Source organism: Adiantum capillus-veneris, chromosome 10 (assembly GCF_014529385.1).
Source record: "Adiantum capillus-veneris isolate H3 chromosome 10, ASM1452938v2, whole genome shotgun sequence".
NCBI classification, from domain to species: Eukaryota; Viridiplantae; Streptophyta; class Polypodiopsida; order Polypodiales; family Pteridaceae; genus Adiantum; species Adiantum capillus-veneris.
The window spans coordinates 11,787,186-11,814,361 of record NC_140940.1 but is presented as its reverse complement, the minus strand read 5'-3'; the positions used below and the strand labels follow the sequence as shown (position 1 = coordinate 11,814,361).

Genomic DNA, 27,176 nt, shown 5'->3' with positions numbered 1-27,176 from the left:
TGCTCGAGCACGCCTAACAACAACGACCAAAAGCAACCAAAAGCTATGGATAACGGATCGTCAACCATCTATTTAGCTGCCTGTACACCGGCACAACTCTCAAGGAACCCGACAATTTGTTTGGCTCGAGTTTGTGAAGTCAAAAGCAAATGGAGGAGTTCGCTAGAGGACAACAACAAAGGTCAGTTGGACAAGGATGGCAGTACCAGTACTTAGTTGCCTCCGGATCCAAGAGGTACGACCACAGTCATGAATGTGATTCAACGCTTTGTTTGGCTCGAGAGTTTGAAGTCAAAGGCAAAAGCAAGAACTCACAGATAGACAAGGACAAAGGCAAGTTGACAGAGATTACGGTAATAAAGATTTGATAGAGGAGATCAGCATGGCACTTGTGGCGGTGGCCACAGTGGCCTCAACGTCGGATCTCTAGTCAAATGAGAGGTGTCACCACTAGCTTCAACCAGAGAGAGGCTTGTGAGTGGTAGAGAGGGGCAAGCAATGACTGCTCCCTATAATTAATTTGGACCCTTGTGTTGGAGTTCAAGTAAGATCTGTCACCCCTAAGTCCCCTGTGTGGTGTGAGAACTCAGTGGCCTGAATCTGGAGCCAGTCAAGAACTGTGTGCAGGGTCCATTCTGTAGGATCCCTACCTCACAGCGGGAAGGAGAAATCCACCGCTGTGTCCAAAGCCTCAATGCATCGAGCTGCAAGAAAGAGGACGTGGACTCGAAAGCGAGCCTTCTCCAGGTCTGGAGAAGAGTCACCCAGGAACCGTGTGAAGCTGTAGTGTCCCAGCATCTGCGAATGTCAAAGCTAGTCAAACCTCTAGGGACTGCTGCAAAAGGAGAAGTCTGCACCAGAAAAGGTGGCCTCAGATGGGACTGTCTCTCTCGAGCCAGACGACTCGTAGAGAAAGCACTACCAAGAGATCGCCTCGCAGCAGACGCGTGTCCAGTTGCCTGCGTCTGAGGAGGAGTGGAGGAGGGGCCGGGAGAAGAGGTTGTGGGTCCCACTGGGGAGAGAGGAGGGACGGGAGGAGGGGGAGGAGGCAGGGGAGGCGGAGTGGCAGCGTTTGAGGAAGGAGGTGGAGGCGGAGGAGCTGAAGTGGACGAGGCTTCCTCAGGCGGCGGGTCCTGTTGGAGGAGGTCAAAACGGTTCTCTGTCTGAACCTAGTGTTGTTGAGCTGCAGGAAGTCGGCCACCAGGGGTAGCAGTGGGGCCAGCCCGCCCCCGTCGGCGGCGGCCAGGCACTTGATGCCAACCGTTAGCTGTCTGATCGTTGGTCTCTGTCGAGGTACCAGCGTGTGCGTCTTGTGTATTTGGCTCCCGGGCATGCTCAGCCTTGGGAGGCTGCGCATGCGCTGTGGGTCAAGATCTCCTGCGAGGACAGGCATTTGCTAAATGGCCCATTTGTTTGCAAATGAAACACTGATTCGAAAGACCCGAATACTCCACATGTCTGATCCAACCCCCACCTCACCCGAGGCAGTAGTACCACCTTCGGGAGGGAATGTGTCTCAAACAAGAACCCGCACAGTAGGTAAACCTGCGGCCTTGGCCACAACTGAAGCTCCAGTGCGAGACTCCAGAACTGTCCCGAACATGGAACCAATCCTGGGGAGAAGAGGGAGGTACTCTCGTCTCAGGCTTGGGAAGCAGACCGAAATTGGCAAGTCGGCCTCCTTCTCAAGCACATCTATAGTAGGGTCAAGACGATGAAGACGATGATGCCATCGTCTGAGGTAAGCTCGAGCTGCTCGGATGATGAGCGGGCTCATCGGAATCACCTTGGCTGTCAACTATGGGGACTCAAACTCTATTTGGTAGTACCCTCTCCCGAGGATCTGGACATCGGTGATCTTGCCCACATCGGAGAGATCCTGAACTTAGCCCCGGCTAGGCAAAGTGCCAATGATCTTGCAGATAACCGAAGTGGGTTGCAAGCGTTCCACTTCGGCCATCAAGCTCGCTTGCTCTTTTGGCGAGAGAGCAAGTCGAAGGGTCAGCTCCGCGGTGTCGGGCGAGGGGGCTTCTGAAGAGTCCCTCTAAGGTGGAGTAGAAGCCGCCGTTTTGTGTCTGCTGTTGAATCGAGGAGGGCGTCGGCGTCAAGGAGGCTGAAATAACAGCCTATTTGCAAGTTGAGAGGCGAGACACGAAAGGGGAGGGATGGCACGGGGGAAGAGGAACGCGCAATGCCGACTCACAGACGGGCCGACAAGGCACAACGGGCGGGAGGGCTGGGGCGCAGGAGGCGGCAAAGGGGGCTGCGCGCTGAGTCGGGCAGTAATAACGTGCGCATGTGAAGGGGGGCGTGAGGGCGAGAAGGGGGGGGGGGGGGGGGGGGGGGGGGGGCGTACGGCAGTGCGAGGGGGGGGGGGGGGGGGGCAGCGTACAGCAGTGCGAGGAGGGGAGGGGGGGATGGCGGGCAAGTGTAGGCAGCGATGGCGAGCGGAGGGCAGCAGCAGCGAGCTCGAGCCTCTATTTCCGGCTTCAGGTCGATTTTGGTTCGCTGTTCTTGCTTGTTAGGCCATGCACTCAATCTAAATCGATGCCCTTTCTTGATGACGTGCCAATCAAAGGATGTGATGTAAGTGATATAGATGTAGCTCTGGATTTGAGGGGGTGCTGCAAGTATGTGGAAAATCATATCAAAGATTGTGATAAGATCTTGTCAAGGTTGGAAGAAGTGAACCTTACCTTGTCTGGGCAAAAGTCAGTGTTTGGTGAATGAAGTTCTTATTGTGGGACACATATGTGCGGGCCATATGAGAGAAGGCCTTGTCCAACAAAGATTGATGTAACTCAAATAATGAAAGAGACATGTGTAATTGTGACCAAGGTTCGATGGTTCTTGGGTGCATGTGTGTTTTATGTTATCTGGATTCCACATTATGGGCATGTGGCAGAACCTTTGTACCAACTCTTGAGAAAGAACCAGAAATTCCATTGGGAAGAAATGCACACACATGTCCCACAGGAATTGGATGGGCGATTGGGCAAGATGATGACGATGGCAAGCGATATGTGGTGAGATTTGGAACAAAGGTCCGAAGTGTCAAAGGTGGCAGCGGAAGATGCAATGAAGACAAGAACTGGCTCATGATCCGATGGGTACCTCGACTTCAATCTAGAACACCTGCAATGCCAAACACATGAACAAGGCACACCTGTAGAGAAGAGAGATAACTGAGGTAAAAAGAGGCAGGACATCTGAGAATGAGAGAGAGAAATGAAATGAAATGAAATGTTATATTAACGTTTTCAAAAGGCCAAAGTGACCTATGAGACCAGAAAGTTACAATGCGGTGTATCTGATACAAAGTCAGATTAACAAAATAAATTAAACTAGGATAACAAAATATAAATACTGCGGAATCCTAAACTAAGCTGATAGGTGGGAAAGGTGAAAGGCGTGAAATGTGTGAACTAAGCAATACAATGTGTAGACTATGGGAGGGAAATAGAGATCCATCTTCATCTGCACTCTGGATGACGAAAAAGTATGGCTCGAATCCTTTGCTGTAGCCTCCTTCGAAACTGTGTAGCTCCTCTTCTCCATCGGGGTCGTCTAGATCTCCCTAGCTCCAATGCTCGGTCTATGAGAATGCCAGTAGTGCGGGTAGACCTCTCCACTGTTGGCTGCTCCTCTGTTTGTTCTTCTGGGTGTAGTGTAAAGAAATCTGTGATCTGTCTTTGGGGTTGTCTCTCTTCAACTCTCCTCAGTAAAGTTTCTCTATGCCTGTGTAACTCAAGTAGATATAGCCCAAGACATCTCTGATCCTCATAACTCATGACCCTAGATAGAGGTCCAAAACCTTCTCCGAATAGACAATGAAAACGGCCTCGTATCTCATAGTACACTATGCAATGACATATGTAATGTACCTCTGTCTCTGGCTCTAGATGGCATAAGCGCCACAGCTATGTGCTGGTGTCCCTTTGAATCTGCGAGTCTCAATCTCGAGCAAATGTGAGGACGTGCGTATTTGGCCAATGGCACAATGCAAACCATGAGAAAGATGCGTGTCCATATAGCTAGGTCGAATCACAAACCCATCCTCCGTGAGGTGGAGAAGATGCTCTCTATAGAAAGCCATCTTTGTGCCCAACTCCTGTATCGGCTCTATCCATGCCCTCCTCGTGTCCAGCTGGATCAGATCCTGACGAATTAGTCTATTAATCTCTACCCGCGTCAGAGACCTCAAGGGTGCCTGTAGAGAGTATTGAAAAGGAGGCAACCTGTCCATGGTGAAACCATGTGTCTGAAACCATGATGCCATCTGTGCATACCAGCATGATGTATCCCCATTAAGAGCTAATTGTCTGGAGGACTCTAGAGACACCCTGGCATATCTGTCTTTGGTAGTATCCCACAGACTTTGTACAAAGGAGACTGATCTGGTAAGCGACTCAATCTCCATAGGGGGGGCAACTAATTCCGCTCGAATGATATCATGCGGTACGGAAGCCTTGGCTCTAATCAGTCGAGAAATCATAGATACCAGGGGCTTCTCCATACGCCTCCAACCATCCTGGCCTACAGAAGGTCCCCAAACCTGCACCCCATATAACATAGTAGAGGATAACTTTGTCCTAGGTTCCTGGAACTGAACCTGCGAACACATCCTCTCCATTCCTCCCAGAAAACGCTGGTAATTTGTAGCCCTCTGATGGTGATGAAAACGCTAGATGCAAAGGAGGCAATGCGGTCCAGATCTTGCTGAAAACGCCAAGGCAAAAAGGGTTGCTGGCGATGAGAAAAACGCTAGGGCTAATGGGTGATGGGGTCGCCAAGGGGATCTTGGAGAGTCTGCTGAGAGAGGGGGGAACCTATCGCCAATGGCGTGCTGTTCTCCTTGCTCATCTGCTGTTTAGGGCTAACCTTGGTTTGCTTATATATTTTCTTACCCAAATTGCCCTACCTACTTTTGTTGGAAAGTCACTTAAATTAATAAGTGAAAAATGTCAAAAATAGGAAAAATAGGCTAAATGCACTAGAAAAATCCCCTAACTGATTCTAATGGACTCTAATGGAAATACTGATGATCATGCTGTGTACAACTAGAGGATATGCATCTATACTAAGTGATTGGGTATGCACGGTCTACGAATAGACTCACAAAAGTGCCAGATCACTTCTAATCTAGACTGACTGGACTTGACGGAAACCCTGTTATGGTGTAGCTTGTCTACGGACACATAGGGTTGGATGTGTCACGTGACATTCCCTCCTTTTTAAAGTGAGGTACTAGTACGGAGCTGCATGGCTTCCTTGTAGTATGCCAACAACTCTGGATAATCCTTGAAGAACTCTTCGTCTACCCACACCGCTTCGTGGGTTCCTCGATCCTTGAACTTCAAAAAGTATTGTCCCACTTGTTTTTTCGAACCATGGCGAAATCGATGGAACAACACTTGCACCGGCTCCATGACTTCAGCTTCGTCGATGATCTCTGATTCTTCTTCTTCTGAAATGTCCTTTGGAGGTATTTCCTGAAACACTTTCAACCAAGAAACATAGAAAACGTTGTGCATTGACCATGAGTTAGGTAACTGCAATTTCATTGAAACCTCATTTATCTTTTTAATGACTGGAAATGGACCATAGATACGAAAAGACAACTTGGGACACTTCTTTCCAACTTGTTTAAGATATTGCTTCATGATTCGTAAATACACCCAATCTCCTTCCTTGATCAAAACATCTCGACGATGCTTATTAGCCTGCCGTGAATAAGATTTCTGAGCCTTGCTTAGCCGAAGCTTCACTCTCAGGAATCTCATCCAATGCTGACTTTCAGCATTGGCATCAGGCATTTGACTAACCGAGTGAGTCAAAAGTGACTGGAACGGACGGCCAAAAGCTGCCTCATACGGAGTTCGACCAATAAGCAGAAGAAAAAGAGTCATTCAAAATAGCCTGTACCAATGGAAGATAGAGCTCCCATTGAGACTGCTGATCATACACATATGACTTTAAAACATCAAAAGCCAACTGATTGTAAATTTCTGTTTGACCATCCGACTGTGGATGAAAAGCCGATGAAAAATTCAACTTCGTGTCAAAATTTTTAAAGAGTGGCGCCAAAAATTGGACGTGAACTTAACATCCCTATCTGAAACAATTGACTTTGGCAAACCACAGAGGGGGTACCAATGCTTAATGAACAACCGTGCTACATCTTGTGCAGTAACTGTGGCTTTACAAGGAATCAACATGCAAAATTTGCTGAAACGATCAACAATTGTTAAACATTGAGTGTTCCTTGAATGCAAACTTGGTGGTAGGTTAGTCACAAAATCCATAGACATATCCTGAAAAGGTCCATCGGGAATATGCAGCGGAAGCAAGAGGCCTTGTTGCTTACCTCGAGGAGCTTTTTTACTTTTTGACATATAGTGCACTGTGTGACATAACGAAACACATCCTTTCGCATTTTAGGCCAATAAAAAAATCTTTCAATTTTCTCCAATGTGGTGTTCATTCCCCTGTGCCCACCTGTGAGAGAATCATGTGCATCATGCAATATGGTTGGCCTGAGAGATGGCAACACACATAAACGTTGACGAAAAAACGACAATCCATCACGAATGAGATAGTTGCTTGGCCCTTGGGAAGCAAGAGCCTGCAACCAATGCTTACCAAACTCGGAATCCGCATACTGATTCTTCATGCTGTCAAAAGACTCACCCTGAATAGAAAATGTGGTTCTTGGCTCAAGAGCCAAAATCTGTTCTTTGTGACTCAAAGCATCTGCAACATGGTTAGCTTTTCCAGGCACATACTCAATCAAATCTCCAAATTGCTCAAAAAATTGTGACCACCGTGCTTGGCGATCACTTCAATGTGCACTAGGCATAGACTGGAGCCACTTGAGGGCTTGATGATCTGTGCGCACTATAAACTCTCTACCATACAGAAAATGCTTCCAATGCTTAAGAGAGTGAATGACAGACAAAAGTTCTTTATCATAAACTGAATAATTCTTTTCCGGACTATTGAGCTTCCGGCTAAGGAAAGCTACAGGACGACCATGCTGTTGAAGCACAGCGCCTATGGCAACATTGCTCGCATCTGTCCATACCTCAAAGGGATCATTCCAAGAGGCAAGGATAGGACACGGTGCTTCTGTCACTGCAACCTTGAGAGCTGCGAAAGCCTCAATGGCTGCCTCGGGCAAGTCTACGCGTTGACGGCGAGTCTTTACCCCTTTCAAAACATCAGTCATAGGTGCAACAATGCGTGCAAAATTCTCTATGTGTGAACTATATGCTTAATATAAACCAAGAAAAGAACGCATATCATATGCAGTTTTGGGCAAATCCCAATTACGAACTTGTTCTACCTTCGCGGGATCTAGCTTGACGTCTTCTGTAGAAATGATATAACCCAAATAAGTGACTTCAGTAAGAAAAAACTTAGACTTCTTAGCTGCAATGTACAACTGACACTCATCCAAACGAATTAGTACCCTTTCGACATCTCTTTCATGTTGTTCCCACGATGCAGAAAAAATGAGAATATCATCTAAAAAGATGAACACACATACACCGACCATATCGCCAAAACCACCTACCATGATACGATTGAATGTACCCACGACACCAGTCAATCCAAAAAGCATAACAATATACTCCCATTGCCCTCGCTCGGTGCGAAAGGCGGTCTTGAAAATGTCGCCTTTGAATACCCGTACCTGATGGTATCCACTCTTGAGATCGACCTTGCTGAAGACCTTTGCCCCATTGAGGCTATTGAGGATATACTCAATGCGAGGCATCGGAAACTTGTTCTTGACGGTCATCTTGTTTAATGCCGTGTAATCAACACACAAACGAGACGAACCATCCTTCTTGCGAACAAACAAAATAGGAGCAGCAAAAGGACCTACACTAGGGCGTATGAATTCTCTAGCCACCAACTACGTGAGTTGTCGCTCTAACTCTTCCTCCTGTGTCTTGTTCAATCGATAGGGAGCCTTACTGTCAGGCTGTGCCCCCTCCATAAGCTCGATGCGATGGTCCTCCAGCCGCTTAGGTGGGAGACGAGGTGGAAGATCATCCTGCAAAAAGAGATGTTTAAACTTCGTAAACAACTCTGAATACTTAGCTAGAGCCTGAATGCTCTGGGAAACTGGAGCAACATAGATGAATGCTGCTTGTGCTCCTCGTCGTAATTCACGCTTTACGTGCACATGCGAGATGATAGGCAAAGAATGCAAGCCCTCCTCAGCACGAATGATGAGGGGGGAATCAGTTTTGGCATGTAAAGTGAGAGTGTTAGCCTCCCAATCAATGAGAGGGTTGAGTTCACGAAACCATCTTATGCCCAAAATCATATCACATCCTGAGAGAGGAGACATAAGAAATTTCCTACTGAAAGAAGCTTGTTGAACGGTAAACATCACATCAAGGCACTCCTTCGTGATGAGAGAGTCCATACCAGGAGCGAAGCCAGAAACCTCGAGAGGGGATTTTTGACTAACCTCTAGGCGGGCTCTCTCAACAAGAGGGGGACTAATTACATCATGTATACTGCCTGGATCAAACAATATGATAAAACGCTGACCCTTTACATGACCATAACACTTCATGAGGGACTCATCAATGTGTGTGTCAGAGTCATGAGAAGATGCAGGTTGGTGTGTGATAGTGCTTGTGGTTGCTGTGGGTGCCTTTTGTTCTTTAGGTGGGACTGTCTTAGGATAGGCCTTCTTAATGTGACCCTTGACGTGACATTGAAAACATCTACCTTCTTTAGCATAAATCACTTGTTCTTCAACCGTGATGTATCCTCCTACAATTCCTTGTGCAGCTTTTTCATATGGGGTTAGCTTAGGTTTTGTAGGTGCTTTAGCTTTACCCTTAGATTCATTGTTAAAGTTATTTTGCAAGGAATTAGAGGAAGAAGGGCTAGAAGAATTACCGTTCTTACCATTCTGCGTGTTCTGAGAATTCTGTGGGGTTCCTTGAGAAGTCTTGTTTTCCTTAGGCTTTCCCTTTTTGTGCTTCATCTCGTGTACGAGAGCAATCGCTACCGCCTTGTTGAGATCGAGTGGACAACAAGAACAAAGTGAGTGGACATTGTGCGTGCAAGTGTATGAGACTGAGAGATAGAAATGAAATGATTTATTAACGTCTTCCAAAGGCCAAAATGACCTATGAGACCATCAGATACAAAGTAGTGAATCTAATACAATGTCTGAAATACAAGTACAAAAAGTATTGAATGTAAAAATGAAAACTGAAAATGAAGTGTGAAATGTGAAATGTGAAATGTGAAAATGTAGAATAGGCTCTCAATGACACTCTGGGTGTCGTACTAGAATGCCTCTGATCCTCTGCTGGAGTCTCCGTCGATGGAGTGTGCTCCTGTGTCTCGGTCGTGGTCGTCTCGATCTCCCGAGCTCAGTCGCCCTGTCAATGAGGGTGCTTCTGGTATGAATGTGGGTACCACCCTGTGCTGGGGGTTGGTCTCTTGGCTCCCTTGATCCAAAGAATTCTGTGATGTGTCTCTGTGACTGTCGTACTCCATGTCTCCTCAGCAGACTATCTCTATGTCGGTGTAGCTCAAGTAGATATAAGCCAAGGCATCTCTGATCCTGATACCTCATGACTCTATCTAGGGGTCCAAAACCCTCCCTGAATAAGCAATAGAGAGAAGAGAGATACGACACCAGAGATGTTGTAAAACCCTCCTCCGAAGGCCCCTCTCGTTGGCGAGAGTGGTCTACGATTGATTGCACAAACGGGTACAATGATGATGCATAAAACTGATGCAGATCTAGGCTATGTCGACGATGACAACCGGGATGGCGAGGATGACAATCGGGCTGGAATGGGGATGGATCTAACTGCTGTCCAAAAACGCTATCTGCTGAAAATCTGCTGTGGGTGATTGCTGAATTTCTGGGCTGTTTTGGACTGCTGAAAAACGCAGGTTTGGCTGCGTTTTTGGAGGCTGATTTTTCTTGACAAAAACACTGATGACTGCAGTGTGTTAGGGCAGAAAACGCAGGTTTACCTGCTGCTGAAAATGCTGGTTTACCTGCTGTCGTTAGGGATGAAAACGCTGCTTGTCTTGCTGCAAATGAAAGCTGAAAACGCTGGTAATTTGCAGCCCTCTGATGGTGATGAAAACGCTAGATGCAAAGGACGCAATGCGGTCCAGATCTTGCTGAAAATGCCAAGGCAAAAAGGGTTGCTGGCGATGAGCAAAATGCTAGGGCTGATGGGTGATGGGGTCGCCAAGGGGATCTTGGAGAGCGTTGAGAGGGGGGAACTTGTCGCCAATGGCCTGCTGTTCTCCTTGCTCATTTGCTGTTTAGGGCTAACCTTGGTTTGCTTATATATTTTCTTACCCAAATTGCCCTACCTACTTTTGTTGGAAAGTCACTTAAATTAATAAGTGAAAAATGTCAAAAATAGGAAAAATAGGCTAAGTGCACTGGAAAAATCCCCTAACTGATTCTAATGGATTCTGATGGAAATACTGATGATCATGCTGTGTGCAACCAGAGGATATGCATCCATACTAAGTGACTGGGCATGCATGGTCTACGAATAGACTCACAAAAGTGCCAGATCACTTCTAATCTAGACTGATTGGACTTGACAGAAACCCTGTTATGGTGTAGCTTGTCCACGGACACATAGGGTTGGATGTGTCACGTGACAAAACCTCTTCTAGATTCAGTACCTGAACCCAAGCCAGAGTGTCATGTCGAGTAACCTATTCCCACCTTGGTACCCGTAGCAGAGTTTCCTCTTTCTGTGTCATGAGCACATGGTTCTGTGTGCCACGTGGACATGCTTCATCGACTTCCAGAGCCAATTCTATACATATTTCTAGGTAGGAGTGTCTAGAATGAGGCCTAGTACCAACAATCTTGTGAGCTTGCTTGGAAGACTTGCTTGTCCGGGTGAGTCCGTTAGATTACGTTTTCCAATTTTGGAGCCCTCTTGCATAAATCGTACACGTGTTTTGACAGATGCTACACTGCCGTGGGCATTTGACATGATGTGCATGTAGGTCTACATTAGAGGAGCGTGTTGGTCCAATTCTTTCGTCAAAAATGGTTCACAGATCAATGAGTTATCTTCTGAAAACTCCCACGTGTGCACATTTGCACATTTTCCCGACCTGGCACTAAGATTTCGAACCATCAGCCCTAGCGTTTTTTCATCAAATCAGCCAGTGCCAGCAGCTCAGCCAGTGTTTTTGCATCTACTACCCTTGACGTTTTGGCTCTTCATTGCGACTTTGAATCAGCCGAGCAGCCCCAGCATTTTCAGTTTTCAGCCCTTCCCTCGCTGGAAATGTGTCGGATCCGCTAACGCTAATCTCCCTACTGCAGCCCGAACCTTTGACAGCCCATTGAGCCTCTTCTCGGCCATTCCCTCGCCGTCTCAAGTGCTCCCATCACTGTTCATCGTTTGCTCCATCATCATTTGCATTTTCAGCCCTGCTTAATGTGTTAGATTGGATGTGTTTTTTGTAGCCAGCCGTTAGCCCTTCATTCCTCTCACATCGAGAGCGCAAACCAGCCCCAGATCTACCCCTTGATGGCCATCAACAATCCCTGATCAAAACGGATGCAAAGGTCTTTAGATCAGCTCGGAAGGTGCTTCATCTTGAAGAGTTACTGTAGTGACATTCCCCATTCAAGTCAGAAGAGTTTGCATTGAGGTATTGCATTTGTCTACATTCCATTTACACTATCAAAAGCAAATACCACATCGGCAACACTGTGGGGGGGCCTTGAGGGGGTTGGTTGGGACCCCATCTCTCTCTCTCTCTCTCTCTCTCTCTCTCTCTCTCTCTCTCTAGCCTCAGCCCTTGCATTCCATCTTTAGGAGTCTCCCCCAGGGCAAGGGACGGCCCTACGGGGGGGGCGTTCAGCCCCAGCTAGCTCTGTCTCATCTTTAGGCACGATTGAAAGCGCCGTTTCGGTACTGCATAGGCGGTGCCCTTTCGACCTTGGACATCAGATCGACCTCAATAGCGTTGCCGTTTGTACTGCACAGGCGGTGCCCTCGACCTCGGATAGCAGATCGAAACAGCACTGTTTGTCTCGGTATTGCGCTCGTGGTGAGCAGGGCCATGCCCATGGTCAGCAAAGGCGCCCCTCTCGTCCAGTTTGCAGAACCATCCCTCTCGACGTCAGTGAGCAGCTCGACTTGAGTTAGCATTAATGTTACTTTGAAAGGCCACAAGAGTAGGTCTCAGAGCAAGTTTTCAACAAAGCAAAGCTTAGCTATAGACCCAAAGGTTTTTGCACAATAGATTGAAGATTCTTTAGCCATGACTTCCTTCAACACACCAATTTCCGGCACACGCAGGAGTTTTCTTGCAGTGGCAGCTGTGCCCAGGAAGGATCTCGCCGCTCGCCAAGACGCAAGGATCACGGCCCTAGAGACTTAGATCCAAGAACTTGTTTTGGAGAATACTAAACTGAAAAAACGCTTGAGTAAGCTCGAGGATACAAAGGCTAAGGAGAGTGAAATCCTCCACTTGACCGCCCTTAGGTTTTTTTTTTTTCCGAGAAAAAGATCCTTCTATTAGTTAATGAAAACTGCCCATAGGGCTACAACCACCTCTGCAAGAGAGGGCTACAACAAACATGATGGGGAGACTCTCCCAATGAAAAAACAGCATATATACAATGAGGCTAAATCAAGAGATGGGAGGAGGGAAGAGCCACACAGGTGGATGGTAGTGCCATCTGAGCACACCCTGGACTATGGTGTAGAAAGGCCCAAGGCGTCAGAGTCGAAGGAAAGCCTTGCGGCGCTCCCGCATGCGGTTGGAGCTGCCCTGTAGTCCCTCAAGCTGTCCTCTGAGAGTATGGATCAGCTCTAGCCGAAAGTCACGAACTGTCTCTGCTGGTGGCACCGGGCGAGCCTCAAAGATGCGGAAAGAGCGGGCCCGCCAGATGAACCAAAGTGTTAGGCCACTGATGAGCTCCCAACACTCCTCTCTCTCACTGCACCACTCCTGTGGAGTAAGCTCTGTAAGCAGGCTGGAGTGTAGGTCGCCCCTCCTGCATCACTATCATCCTGCTGGTGGAAGATAGCTCAAACTGAAGTGCCGAGCCCGTGAGGGTGGATCAAGCCGCTGCCCCCCAAGTGTACTGTCGAGCTGTGGAGAGAGCAGGCATCAGCCGAAGAACTCGTAGCCATACCTGCTGGGCCGAGGGACAGTCCCATAGATAGTGACGCTGACTCTCCACCAAATTGTCACAAGCTGCACATGCGGCCGAGAGACCACTATGCACAAGCCAGCTCCCTACTGCTGTAGCTCTGTGTGCGACCAGCCACACTGAAACAAGGTGACTCGCCTCGGCTGTCTGGAGTCCCACAACCTCTCCCAAAAGGCTGCCAAGAACTCGACTGTGAGACCCTCCTCCTGCCAATGACGTGCTGCAGCGGGGCGGGCCTCTCTCTGTGTTGCTAGTATATGACGTCCCAGTCGAACAGTGTACTGAAAGAACTAGACTCTTGGGTGGTCTGCAGAAGAGAAGGGGTCCCTCCATAGCCACTCACCAGGATCCCACTGTACTCGTGCCAGTGGACAACACTCCCAAGCCCAAAGCCTCCAGTGTCCAGTCTCAAGAGCTGCTGGGTTAGGGTCTATGACGCAAGTCCTCCCACAGATGCCCACTACTCGGACCCTCTGACACCTCTGCTACCTGCGGGGCATCTACTGCAACTCGCTGTAGTCGTCCGCCACTCTGAAGCTCGAAGAACAGGGCTGGGACAGTCTCTGAGCAGGCCCTGATTGAGATGAGAACCTCCAGTCGTGTGAAGGCTCCCATCCACCGGGGTGCTACTGGCTTGAGAGGCGTGAGCCACTCAGCTGGAACTGACTCTGAGATGTCCTGACACATGCTCTGCACCCTTCTCATGCCTGTAGTTGGAGCCCCTGCACCTCCTGACAAACCTCTGAACTCTAGCCAGTCACCTAGAGAGCGCGCTGGACCTGCTGCCATGGGACCCCAGGAAACATGAGGCCGACTACCAACCAAGTTGCCTCTCTGAGTGCTAACCATGGGGTTCCAGACGAGGGGTTGCCGTAGGCGCTCCTCCGTGCACGTCGGTTGTCTCTGCTCCAGGCCACGCCGTAAGAGCTCCCAAGATCGAAGCAAACTCACAGAGAAGCGGTCCTCCAGTCTCCTGCTCAAACCAACTCTGCGCATCTCTCTAAAGATCCATTTGGTCGAAGGTTGCCAAGGGCCTCCTGATTGAGGCACCCTGGCACGAAGCCGCTGTAGCAAGAACTCCTTCCGGGGCTCCTCACTTGGAAGAAGTCCTTTGACGATGACCTTCCCAAGAAGGGCTCTGCTCTGCTGTGTTGGATCAATGATCCCAAGCCCTCCCTGAGAACAAGGAAGCGTGATGACCTACCAAGCCACCTTGGCTTGGGCTATCTGAGTGTCACGTCCTGACCAAAGGAAGTTCCTGATCAGCCTCTCTACTTGGCTGATACAAGAACTCGAGAAGATCCAGCAGGAAGTGATGTACCACATAGTCGCCAACAACACCTGGTTGGCAACTCCTGCTCTGCCAACTAGAGAAAGTCGTGCTGAGCTCCAATGTAACAACTTTCTTCTGATAGACAGGAGAAGGGGAGCAATCTGCTGCTCGGGAGACAAGTCCAAACCAACCTGACAACCCAAGTACCGAACTGCAGTCCCTGGGGGAATCCACCTGAAACCCTCTCCTGGCATCCAATCTGGCACAGGAGCACTACCAACCGAGAAAGCCACTGTCTTTCTCTAGTTGATCAGTGCACCCGATGCACAACAGAAGGTCTCCAAAGCCTGCTCACATCTGTGAAGGTTGGCCTCCTGGCCATCTAAGTACAAGGCTGAGTCGTCAGCAAACACAGCGTCCAGTAGCTCATCTCCCCGAATAGGGAGTGCTAAGCCCCGTAGACCAACCTGCCGTGACACCAAAAACCTGCTCATCGCCTCCGCATAGAACAGAAAGAGGAAGGGGGCAAGAGGACAGCCCTGTCTGACCGAGCGTGTAAGCATGAAGCGATCACCTCTACCTCTTGCCAAAAGTACCTGACTGTGAGCCTGTCTGTACAAGGCTGACATGACACCCTTCTGATCCAAGCATTTGAGAAGCCCATCCTGTGTAGAGTGCCCTCTAGAAAGTCCTAGTCAACTCTGTCGTATGCCTTCTCAAAATTGAGAAGAAGAATCATGAGGTCCTCACCACGGAGCCGTGCCAGGGCAGAAGGCTAGAAGCCTCCCAAAAAGTAAAGATGTTGTCAAGGATACTGCGTTCCTTGACAAAACCTGTCTGGGTCCCATGTATAAGGCTCTCTAAAAGTGGTTGAATCCTCAAACTCAGAGCCTTGGCAAGAATTTTGTAGGTTGAGTTGAGGATGGTGATGGGGCGCCACTGTCGAATCTCATCCAAGGAGCCATCCTCCTTGGGAATGAGGTATATCAGGCCCTCACTCATGCTGTCAGGCATCACTCCTGTGTGCAAAATGTACTGAAAAGCACTACAGAGATCTGGGCCAAGCAGGTCCCAGTACTCCAAGAGAAAGCTGGGAGTCAACCCATCCTCACCTGGAGAGCTACCACGGGGGAGGGCCCTAAGAGCCGTGTGCAGCTCCTCAAGCTGAAGTGGCATCTCTAGCCTCTGACGCATCTCCTCAGTCACAAGACAAGGCATCTGTGCCCAAACCTGCTCCCTGCATGCATCCTGCCGCTCTGACTGGGGCTCTGCAGACAATAACTCACAGTAGAAGTCAGTAGCAACTGCACGTATATCCTCGAGCTCACAAGCAACTGACTCGTCGGGCCTCCTCAACTAACTGACCTTGGCATGCGAGTGCTGAGGTCCCACTGTCTCAAAGAAAGCACCAATCACTCTGTCGCCCGCCTGAGTCCACTGAGATGCCTGTCAGTGGAAAGCAAAGTCATGTCGCCTCTCCTCTGTGCTAGCAAGCTCCTGTCGAGCCTGCTGTATCTGCTCCTCCAACCAAGGACTGTCTGTGGGGGAGCAGGAGAGAGAGCCGACTTGCTACTCTATGCAATGAGAGTGAAGGAGAAGAGGAGAGAGGCGGAGAAGAAGTTCACGCAGAGAAAGGCATGAGAGAGAGAGAGCTCGTTGGATTTTGGGAAAAGCCACGCTAGTGTATTTTTGGGCTTCACATTTGAGTATATGAGTAAGTGACTAGGGGGCCATTCACACTTGGGCCCCCTCACTTATAAGTCTTTTTAACTTATAAGTTATAAGTACAAGGCACTTAGGCCTTTATTCCCTAACACTGTCTGGATGCTGCTCCTGCATCCTCTGTAATGAAGCAATGCCCCGTCTGAGACGCTCCGCCTCTCTCGCTGCAGCCCGGCGAGCCAGAGACTCTTGAAGAAAAAAATGGCTAATTTGAGCTAGGCTTGAGGCCACTCTGTCAGCAGGAGAATCTTGCTTGTCCATGCCCTGTGTCTAGAGAGCCTCTACCCTCTCTCTGAGTGCTAAGTCCAACAAGACCCTCTCTGGGATGCGAAGCATCGTGCTCCCACTCCTCTGCCTGTCTGCCATTGTGAGGATCACTGGTGCATGGTCCGAGAAGGAGGTCCATGCCAGGATGCCCACTGACCCTCCCAAGTCACTGAAGTGGTCACTAGTGTAGAAGCGATCTATCCGCGATAGATTCACGCCTCCCACTCTGCGGTCCGATCGAGAGAAGGCAAGACTGTCTTGGGGCCTCACAAAACCAGAGTGCTGCCATGTATACGAGACCCTCAGAGTCATACAAAACCTCTCGCAAGCTGCCAACTCGACTCCATGCACAGTAGCATGGCTGCCACCAATCCTGTCAGAAGGGTCCTCCAACATGTTGAAGTCCCCTCCTATGCACCAACGATCTGCCTGCGGCAGAGACTCAACAATCTGTGACCAAAACTCTGCACGAGCACTCGCCACATTGGGCGCATAGATGTTCAGGACCCCCCTTAGGTTTTGTTTTTGTTCTTATCCTTTCCTACCACATCTGTGCGTATCTGCTCAGTCTGGGTCAAAGGAGAAGTCATTTGTCCTAGATGTATTGCTTCATGATTTTTTAGTCCTTTCACCAGCTCACATAATCGCAATGGTTTGCAATTACGTGAGCTAGTGAAAGTTTTTCAGCGGCGTTTGGGAAAATCAAACGTTCAGAAAAGTATCAGATGTTGCAGTCTTTTTGCAATCCCCACTCTAATTTTCCACCCCCTTTAGTACCTTTTTTAATTATTTTTTAGCCTCTCTTTCTTTTCTTACTCATCGCATTTTTTAAAATTATATTTTCCTACTATTTTTAATTTTTTTAAGTAGGGGAGTGGGAGCAGCTACCCCAGAGACTCCAGAGGCTTTGGTTGGTACGTGATTGTAGCTAGTTTGGTGTCATTCTCACTAAGCTATAATATATGTTAAAAGACTAAGTTTTCAGTATAATTTGTTTTGATGAAATAGGTATAGATGCACTCGATGTGCTCGATGAATTGTTTGATTCCACAAGTTAGTCTTTTATGGACATTTGAGCGATTTTACATTGTGTGTGATACCACATCTCTGCGTATCTCTTCACTCTGGGTCAAAGGAGAAGTCATTTGTCCTAGATGTATTGCTTCACGATTTTTTAGTCCTTTAAAAAAACTAAGAAGTTTTCTGTGTTTATTTGTGGCAGTCTCAGTCTCTGTACCAACCAATACTGAATGGAGTCAAAAAGTAATTACTCTTGAACCATATAGAAGGTGAGCTAGATATGTTCATAAGTGTAAAAATGTTTGCTTCTTTTGGTTAAGCTGGAAATTAGAACGTGTGGCAACAAAGTGTATCTATGTGACAGAGGCTGTCACATCATAACACAGAAGATTTATCATGCAGTCCCTGAGGTCAAGTCTTTTCAGGTTGGCCTGGCAAATTTATTTGGTAAGCTTTTTCTGCATGTTTAGTGTGCTTGTGTGAATGTTTGTTTGAATTAAGTTTACTCCACAAGTTAAGTTCTGATTTGCATTCCTTTTCACGGGCACATGTGATTGCAACATGCTGTTTTAATTGATGTATAACATTTTATGGTGTAGGGAAGGGACAGGTAGTGTCCTTTCCCTGTAATCAGGGTGACCGGACAGCTAGTGTCCTTTCCCTACAAGCTGGGAGCCATGGGGCAGCTCTGATTACAGGGAAAGGACACTAGCTGTCCTTAACTGGTAGTCACAGTTGGGGAAGGGGGGAGCCATACAGTGTGCAATACAGTGACGGCAGTGAGTTCTGACTGCTGAGGAGTCAAGTCCTGATTGGGCCAGAATCATAAGAGCTCGCTGCTTCTGCTGCCCCTCCCGCTGCTTCCCATCGTCTAGGCACCCTTTTCTCGCTGCCCCTCCCGGCGTGCATCCCAGCCCCCCCGCCCTCACTTGCAGCCAAAATAAAATAAATAAATAAAAAAATCTCTCTCCCTGCTCGGAAGTCCTGATTGGGCCAGAATCATAAGAGCTCGCTGCTTCTGCTGCCCCTCCCGCTGCTTCCCATCGTCTAGGCACCCTTTTCTCGCTGCCCCTCCCGGCGTGCATCCCAGCCCCCCCGCCCTCACTTGCAGCCAAAATAACATAAATAAATTAAAAAATCTCTCCCCCTGCTTGGAAGTTTTAACCCATCCACCCTCCTTCGTCGATCTATGTCGCCTTCGGCACTTTACCTCGTGCTGGCCGCCTGTTTATCCCCTTCGTCTCGCATCCCCCCTTCTCCTTGCTTGCTCGGGCCCTTCCCCCACGGTGGGCTCACATCAAGATGAATCCTGCCGTCCTCCTCGTAGTAGCAGACACAGATGGACACCTTTACTTCTCCTTAGAGGAACTTAGATGGAGCCTCCTCACCCGACACCGCTGAGCTTACCATCTGACTTGCCCTCTCGCTGACGGAGCAAGCGAGCCTTGTAGCAGAGGTGGAGCGCCTTCAGGCACCTCTGTCATCTGCAAGATTATTGGCACCCTACCTAGCAGAGGCGAGGTGGGCGATCTCCTCCAGTTGTGCGCTCTTTCGGTGGTGGGAAAGATCATCGAAGTGCAGTTCCTCCGGCGTGGCTACTACTAGATCGAGTTTGAGACCCCCAAGTTGGCGACTAAGGTCATTTTCTCTCGCCATCCGTGCAATTAGGGCCCATTTTCGACATTGGTGCCATGGTTTCGACCCAGCTTCAAATGTTCTTGTCGAGGAAGCAGATTTTCCCATTTCGGTTTGCTCTCTTGGCTCGAGGAGAGAGTACCTCTTGATTTTGTCCAAGATTGGTTCCATGATTTGAACATTCGCCGACGATGAATTTTTTGACTACGACTTTATATACTTTCTTGGTGACCCATCTCCTGACTTTGATGTAGCTTGCTTCAGAGTGCATGTTCTTTTTTTGGCAGCCAGAGATGCAAATGCCTTAGACACAGTGGTTGGTTTCTCGTTCCCAGTGTGTGGCAAACGTGGACTATGCATACAATATTGGATTGCTAACATGTCCAGGCTCTTGAGTTTGCTCATCACACGGGGGATTTGGGAGTGTTAGACTTGATACAAACCATAGTAACAGGGAATGGCCATTTTCAGGTCCCCGTTCCTCGTTCCCATCCCAATTTCTTGTTCCGAATCTGCGTTCCGTGTTTCAAACGTGAGTATTCGAAATAGGGAATGGCATTTCATGCATGTTGCCGTTCCCTGTTCCCCGTTCCGGTTTCTTGTTCCGGGTAACTATGATACAAACCCTAGGGCCGCTAGCCAAGTTCTCTGTGATGACACCTGATGTAGTAGGTCGTAGACAAATTGTGGTATACTTTTTTGCAGACTCCCAGAGTGCGCCTTGCTATGTATATGTGCATGAGGATACAAAGGATGTAGCTCTACGAACTGCACGCTCATCTTGGGCATGGGTTGGTTAGACACTTCAGTCACACCTATCTAGGGGTCACTTTGATGTGAACTACTCCCCATCCAAGCTGGCTTCGAAGATTGCGAGGTTGGTTGCTGCGACAACATCGGTTTTCTCTCACATGAGGGTTTGTCTCATGGAATGTGCAGGGGCTTGGTGGACCTTAGTTTATATGCCAGAGGGGTCGTCTCTTATACGGCCTCTGTGAGACATTTTGGTGTGCTTAGAGGCATTCGGGGAGGTGTATGTATAACTATTGCGGACTCATGGCAGCACGCCATTGTGGGTAGAGGTATCATTGTGCCACAGAGGGCTCAGTGGGTCATCGTGTAGGTTCAAGGTAGCCTTTTGGGCTTCTTGAACATTTATTTGCCCAAAAGGCTTAGTGGGTCACCGTGTAGGTTCAAGGTAGCCTTTTGGGCTTCTTGAACATTTATTTGCCTGTGGCAAAGTTCCTCGGTGAAGTTGTACCCTGGTACTTGGGTGCTCTGCATAGGTGGATGGGGAGATAATGCTCCCCTTCCTATGCTGTTATTCTGAATCCGATCCTTTACGAGGGAAATGATGTAATTCTCCCCAAGCGAAGACAGATGAGCTACAAGAGCGCCCAAGTGCCATTCCCCCCCCCAGGGGGGGTCAACTTCACCTAAAAGGGGTTGGGAGGTGCAAAAGGGAGACACCACCAACCTCAGTGGACGCCATCTGTGAGCCGACGCCCTTCCAAGCGAGTATGGCATTTCCTAGGGGAAAACCGTCGGGTTTCAAAGGCAGTTTAGTGAGGTGAGCGATAAGTTACCTGGAGGAGGCAACTCCAAAGGGAAGATCGAAGCAAGCCCCGCAGTACTTGGGCCTCTGAATAGAGGTACTTGGTTGCTGCCACGCCCAAATCAAGTTGGTGAAATGGGTCTCTCAAGGGATTAGTCATGGCCCTAAAAGTGTAGATAATTCTGGCCTCTCGTAGTCCAGAGGAAACTAGTGACAAAAGCGTCTGCCTTCGGTTTCTGGGTGCATAGTCCTGGTCGTTCTTCTTGTATACTTTTCTTGGTGTATGAGGGGAGCAGCCGGGCGTGCCCTACCCGACTCCGAAAACAAAACAAAAAATATTTGCCCAACCGTGAGAGTGCACGGGCTGAGTTGTGGTCATGCATTGTGCAGTCTTTGCCTCATGCAAAGCACTGGTGCATTGGGGGGGACTTCAACATGCTTGAGGACCCTTAGGATACGATTGGAGGCAGCCATTCTATAGGACATGGGGCTGAGTTGGCTGTTTGGGAGCGCCTTTGTATGACTTTGAGGATTTTGAATGTATGGTAGCATGTAGGCTTTGTGCGGCCCTTAGACAACCTCTCTTTCTCTCAGTCCGACCAGAGTAGGAGGGGTGAATCTATCTAGGAAAGATCGTTTTTATGCTAGTGACCGCATCTCTGACATGGGTGGCTCATTATGCATATGAATAAGATTGCTTTTTCAGACCATGCTCCAGGGATTCTTACTGTCAAATAGGCAGCGAAGTGGCAGTCTCATGCTATGCATTCTAGAGAGGATTTTGTTGGATACATCGCTCAGAGAGCAGGTTGTGGCGATTTAGACAACAAATCTGGACACACCAGGTGACCCTTGGGCGTGTTGCTAAAGCAGCCTTTTTGTCTTCCTCCACAAGTCGGCAGCCCACTTGGCTACGGTCCGAGAGGAGGAAAAGCGACTCCGATGGGGCATTGCTTCCTTACAACGGATCCAGGAGCGTCACCCACGTAGCCATTGGATGCAGTAATATTGGTAGGAGCTGATCAGAAGTGCATACCAGCACATTCTTCACGCTAGGGAGATGCAAGATAGCATGAGCGAGGGTTTGATCGATCTTATCCCCAAGGAAGGGGGCTCTTTTGATGAGATTTGACAATGGCTGCCCATCACCATTCTCAACTCAACTTACAAAATTCTAGCAAAGGTTCTGAGTTTCAGAATTTAGAGAGCATCAGACACGAATGGGTTTTCTCAAGGAGCGTAGCATCCTTGATAACATTTTCATCTTCTAGGAGGCGACTACTCTGACTCATCTCCGAGGAGAGGATCTTGTGGTGCTCCTTCTCGACTTTGAGAAGGCTTATGAGAGAGTTGACTGGGGCTTCCTTGAGGGCACTGCGCATCGGATGAGCTTTTCAGATGCATGGATCAGAGTGGTATCAGCTCTCTATAGGTGTGCGCACAGGCATGTGCTACTGTCTGGGGGAAGAGGGGAACGTTTCATGCTCACACAGTCAGTACGACAGGGCTGCCCTCTTGCCCCCTTCTTGTTACTTTTCTATGTTGAGGCGATGAGTAGATTTTTGACTTCATAGGAGCTTGATCTGCCTGGACTTGAGCTTCCTATTCGGGGTGATGAGCTTTTGGACACCGAGTTTGTTGATGACTCGGGCTTGGTTGGGAGGCCAATTTGCACAGGTGTGATCAGTCTCCTGAGGTGTTCTGTTGTGTGTCAAGAGCACTAATTAACTAGAGGAAGACAATGGCTTTCTGGGTTGGTCATGCTCCCACACCCAATTGGTCACCTGGAGAGGGCTTTAGGTGGATCCCCTCAAGGACATGAGTCCGTTCCTCTCCTCTTGTCCATCAGGAGGAAACTGCTCCATTGGAGTTTGGCACAGCTTTCTCTTGAGGCAAGGTCATAGTGGCCAACCAGGTTCTTTTGGCTACTCTTTGGTATATTATGTCTTTGCTGGATTTTCTCAAGTTCTTGCATTAGCCAGTTGGAGAGGCTGATAAGGAGGTTTTTGTGGTCAAGGCGAGACACACAGTTCGCTTGTGCCAAAGTTTCCTGACCATTACTTTACCATGCTCTCAAGGAGGGTTGGGGATCATGGACCCAGCTCGGCAGAGTAGAGCCCTCCTTGGGAAGCTCATTGTTAGAGGTCTCCTTCCAGGGGAGAATCCCTAGGAGGAGTTGCTGCTTCATCGGATTTGCTCCCGGGTCCCTCAGACGGGCGGCCCATGGAGCCCTTCCACTCTCTGGCTTTTCTCAGAGATGCGCGGAGTGGGCCTGAGCAGCAGATGGAAGGATCGTTTTACTTTGAGCTTGCTTCAGTCTTGGGAGCAATTGCGAAGTGGCCTTGAGCAAGGAACCAATCCCACCGGCAAAGACTACGTGATATCTGGCTGGAGCTAATCCATACACTCAGGGGACAATTTGAGAGACTTCAGGGCAGCCACATGCAGGAGCACCGTGAGGCCTTCCTGCGACTCTGGCGACCAAGGCCCTTCTTCACCATGGGGCGCCTAGGTGGCAGTACTGCCCACCAGTGTGGCTGTTTCCTCCTCCTGTATGGTGATTTAGCCGTCATTGTACATATCTTACCTTTTCATAGGGAGAGTCTCCCCACCTTTTGATGTAGCCCTCTCTAGTGGGGGCAGGTTGTAGCCCATTGGGCAGTTTCTTACCTAATGGAAGGATATTTTTCTTGCAAAAAACAAAACAAAAGCCCTGATTGGAACATCTGCAGGCAGTTCTGATTGCTGACGTAGGGGAAATGTGTGGCTGCAAGGCACTATTGAATTCCTGACAAGCGCTGACATGGCATGCAATGATTGGCACGCCCTGCAGAGTTTTTCCATGAGCTGAGGCTGCATGCTGAAATTCTGAGGGAGAAGCCCACCTCAATTGACGGGCTTCGATTAGCTACCCCCCACTCCTGACTGTGACGGGTTCTGAATCATGCATGTACGATTTTTGTAATGAGGTTAAAACAGATAAAAGGTGAATCACGGAGTCTTCTCTCACTGATGGAAACAGATTAAGTGCTTTACCAAACTAATTGATGCCAGAGAGCACAGCGGAAGGGGAGAGCAAAATCTTGTTTTGCTTGAAGAAATGAACAGAATTACTATACTATATCAGCTAGTGTGGAGTGCTCTATAGAAGGGGGATAGCTAAAGAAAAAAGAAAAGTCATATACCATTAACATCTAAAAGAATTACTTGAAGAAATGAAAAGAATTACTATACTATATCAGCTAGTGTGGAGTGCTCTATAGAAGGGGATAGCTAAAGAAGAAAAAGTCATATACTTTTAACATCTAAAAGTGTCAAATTAGACTGCTGGTCAAACCAATGTGGAAAAAGGGAAGGAAGTGTATAGAGTTTCCATCCTGTGAGGATACATGGTAGTGTGGGAAATGCCTGAGCTATAGCGTGTGATGACGTACGGAAACTAGGAAGGTGCCCATATATCTGTGGGTTGACTATCGAATACATGGGTGGAAAGGGAATGATCTCTCAGAGTAGAGTTGTATGGCTGATTTCCTGTTCTCTCTTGTGCTATCTGGCTCATATTTCCTTGATCTGCTGTTGGATCTGTTGTCTAGGTCTCGGCCTTTCATATGCAACAAGCACAGTCGCTTTGGTGCCATCTGGACATGCTACCCAAGAGCTACCCATTGACTAGGAAAGCCTAAGGAGCGCGGGACTCGCATAAAAGGATTGATTAGGACCCCTTCATAAACCTCATCTCGTAAAATGTGCAAGGTGGACTTCAATGTTTGTATGGTTTTGTGGCAATATGGAAGTCTGATGGTCAGCCAAGGTTTTGGGTTGAAAACAACCTTTGAAGCATAGGTAGATCAACTTCCCATGAGGATCTCAAAGGTGTCATGTTTACATCGCCTGGCATGTATCTGAGTGGTGAGGGTTTCCAAGGGGTGCATTTGTTGCATATTTGTATGAGGTATCTTTGGTTGATCCTTCAGTACAGAAGCAAAAAATACACCCCTTGATAGAGTAGGGAGACCTTGAGATGGTTGGTAGGGACCTTATCATGATATCAGTGTTTTGGAGCAAAGAAATGGTTATGAGTGACGTGATAATTGTCATGGATCGCAGTAATATTCAATACTCGCAATGTTGTTAGACAATGAATGCCAGTGCATGTTCCCTACAGTCTAGCTTAAGTGTCGTTCAAGTTTTCAGTTTAAGAAAATTATCGATGAAAGAAGATGCCTATAAGCTGTCCAAATCAGGAATTGTCCTTGAATTTTGAACGTAGTTATGCACACATCTGCAAGTTTGACGATCAATGAGAATGCGAGTCCAGATGTTCCTTTGGACATGGAAGATTCATTGAACAAGATAGTACCAGAGGTATGCTCATTGAGACAAATATAGAATATTGTAGCCTTGCCTTGTGAGAGGGTTTGATCTCATATTTTTAGTTGCTTATGTGTCAAGGGACATCATTACCGCCATCTTGACGAAGGTTCCGATGATATGCCAGGTCTGTCACCACAGTAGCCCTGCCTTTTAAATTCCATAATCAATTTAGAGAGATGCATAACGTTGTTTTATTTTCCAGCTCATGTGAAGTCATCAATGATGGGATGCGCCCTGACTATTCCGATCAAAGATGGACGGTTTTGTCTTGGTATTTGGCAGGTAGATTTCAAACTTATATGGCTGTAATCATCTTCGGTTTGAAACAGCTTTAAAAAACTGTGGTGAAAACTTGGGGCTATAGATTAACAGATTAATCGTTTGATAGTTCGAGGGAAAACAAGCTTTAAAGGTTTCTGCATTGTCATTGTTGTCTTCTAGAACCCTCCATATGATTTTGTTTGCTATGTGGGTTGAAAGGCATGAAACACCTGCTTTTAGAACTAGGCCATAGGCTGGCACAAATTGTGTTTTCTGGCTGTACATGTCAGGTCTTGTTTCTGTTTCCGGTGATATGCTTATTGTGGTGATTAGTCACATGCTGATTAGTGGCTGAATAGTAAAGCTCCAGGCTGTCATCCCATCTCAGCACTGCTAATGGAGAGAGGAAACCAAACATAGTAAATTATATGCTAGAAAATTTCTTTTTATTTGCGTGTTTCTTACGTGGGTCTAAATTCTCGAAAAATATCATCAATTTGTATGCTGCTTTGATGTATTTTTTTATGAGAAATTACAAAATATGGGAGACTGGGTAGACATTAAAGTATGTTAAGCATTACAATTGTACGGAAGTGGACAGCTTGAAGGGGACTTTCATAAAGCAATTGTGTAATAAACCGTTTTTGTACGTATCTGTGTATATACTCATACACACCCACAAGGGGCCATATTGTGGGAACTTCCCCAATGGGGAAGGGGTATAGCACACATCGAACGCACCTGTGAGCCTTGAACCCTCAACCTTGGGTTTATGTCGGAAAGGCTCGACCAACTGAGCTACTACCTTCCCCATGCTGATGTGTAAAAACAGTGTGTTTAAGCAGACGTCTCAACTCTTTGCAAACTCTTGCAGGGAATTTGGCTGAATGAGCATCGGAATTATGGTGGACCAAGGAACATTTGCATTACTCTTCAAGGAGTAAAACGGCCCGATGGAAGGTAATTGTAGTTAGCGTTTGAAGGATGTGTATCACATGAAAATTATCCAATTTTACCATTATCATGACAGGGTGTACAAGTGAGTGATCAGGATGTGCACAGAAAGAGCATGCTCAGCTTCGACGACCATTGAGTTTCTATCCTTAAACATATAGCTGTAAGAAAGGCACATCCAAGAAAGGGGAGGATATGTATATAATTTAGATCCAAGCACAGACTCTTTGGGCTTGTAATATATGGTATAAATTTTTTTGTACTAATTACACTAGAAAAATCTAATTGGATTTATCAATGTTTTAGATGCAAAATTGTTACACTTTCTTTATATTATTGATCTATCGTGTTTTTTTGCATGCGTAATAGTCTCAATTGGGTGGCCTTCTCCTGACCAGTGTTCGGGAAAAAGATGTCTCAGCTTACAATTGCGCCATTTAAAATTCAAACAGGCCTGTTGAGAGCAAAGGGTGAAGGAAAACTTCAGCCTAGATTTCAAGAAAAATATTGCAAAAATAGCTAAGGTTTTTACATTTTCATTTCAGAAAAAATTATAAATAGGTATTGTGTATGGTTGAAAAGTGATTTTTCCCAAAAGCTGCTTCTTCAATGCCTTTCATGATATCACTGCATTATTGTCAGACAGACTAGACGATGACCATTGAATGGTCCTTTTTGACCACACGAGGATTTGTGTGTGGGATTGGTCTAAGAAGCCCTTTGAGTATATCTTACAATCACTTACAGTCCATGAGCCAAAATGTTGCAACAGTAGAGCCATGTCTAGGACACTTCAAGCCTCACATAGAGCACCACCATTGGAATACTGTCACACCATTTATAGGGTTAGGACCAAGGAGCATGGATAGGTGCATAGGGCACATCGTGGATGCACTGTTTAGGGGTGGAGTCTA

The 27,176-nt window shown here is 47.6% G+C and overlaps 1 protein-coding gene across 1 annotated transcript in view; it reads left to right on the top strand.

Moving 5' to 3' along the window:
- LOC147448453 (uncharacterized) overlaps positions 1–26,623 on the top strand; it is a 58,436-nt gene extending 31,813 nt beyond the window's left edge. The window contains exons 3-9 of the mRNA XM_086521066.1: positions 17,686–17,752; positions 17,848–17,930; positions 24,944–25,038; positions 25,126–25,171; positions 25,250–25,329; positions 26,183–26,268; positions 26,339–26,623. Of these exons, the coding sequence (XP_086377192.1) occupies positions 17,686–17,752; positions 17,848–17,930; positions 24,944–25,038; positions 25,126–25,171; positions 25,250–25,329; positions 26,183–26,268; positions 26,339–26,351 (470 nt within the window). The 3' untranslated portion in view covers positions 26,352–26,623. The remainder of the gene's footprint in view (positions 1–17,685; positions 17,753–17,847; positions 17,931–24,943; positions 25,039–25,125; positions 25,172–25,249; positions 25,330–26,182; positions 26,269–26,338) is intronic.
- Positions 26,624–27,176: the final 553 nt, after the last annotated feature.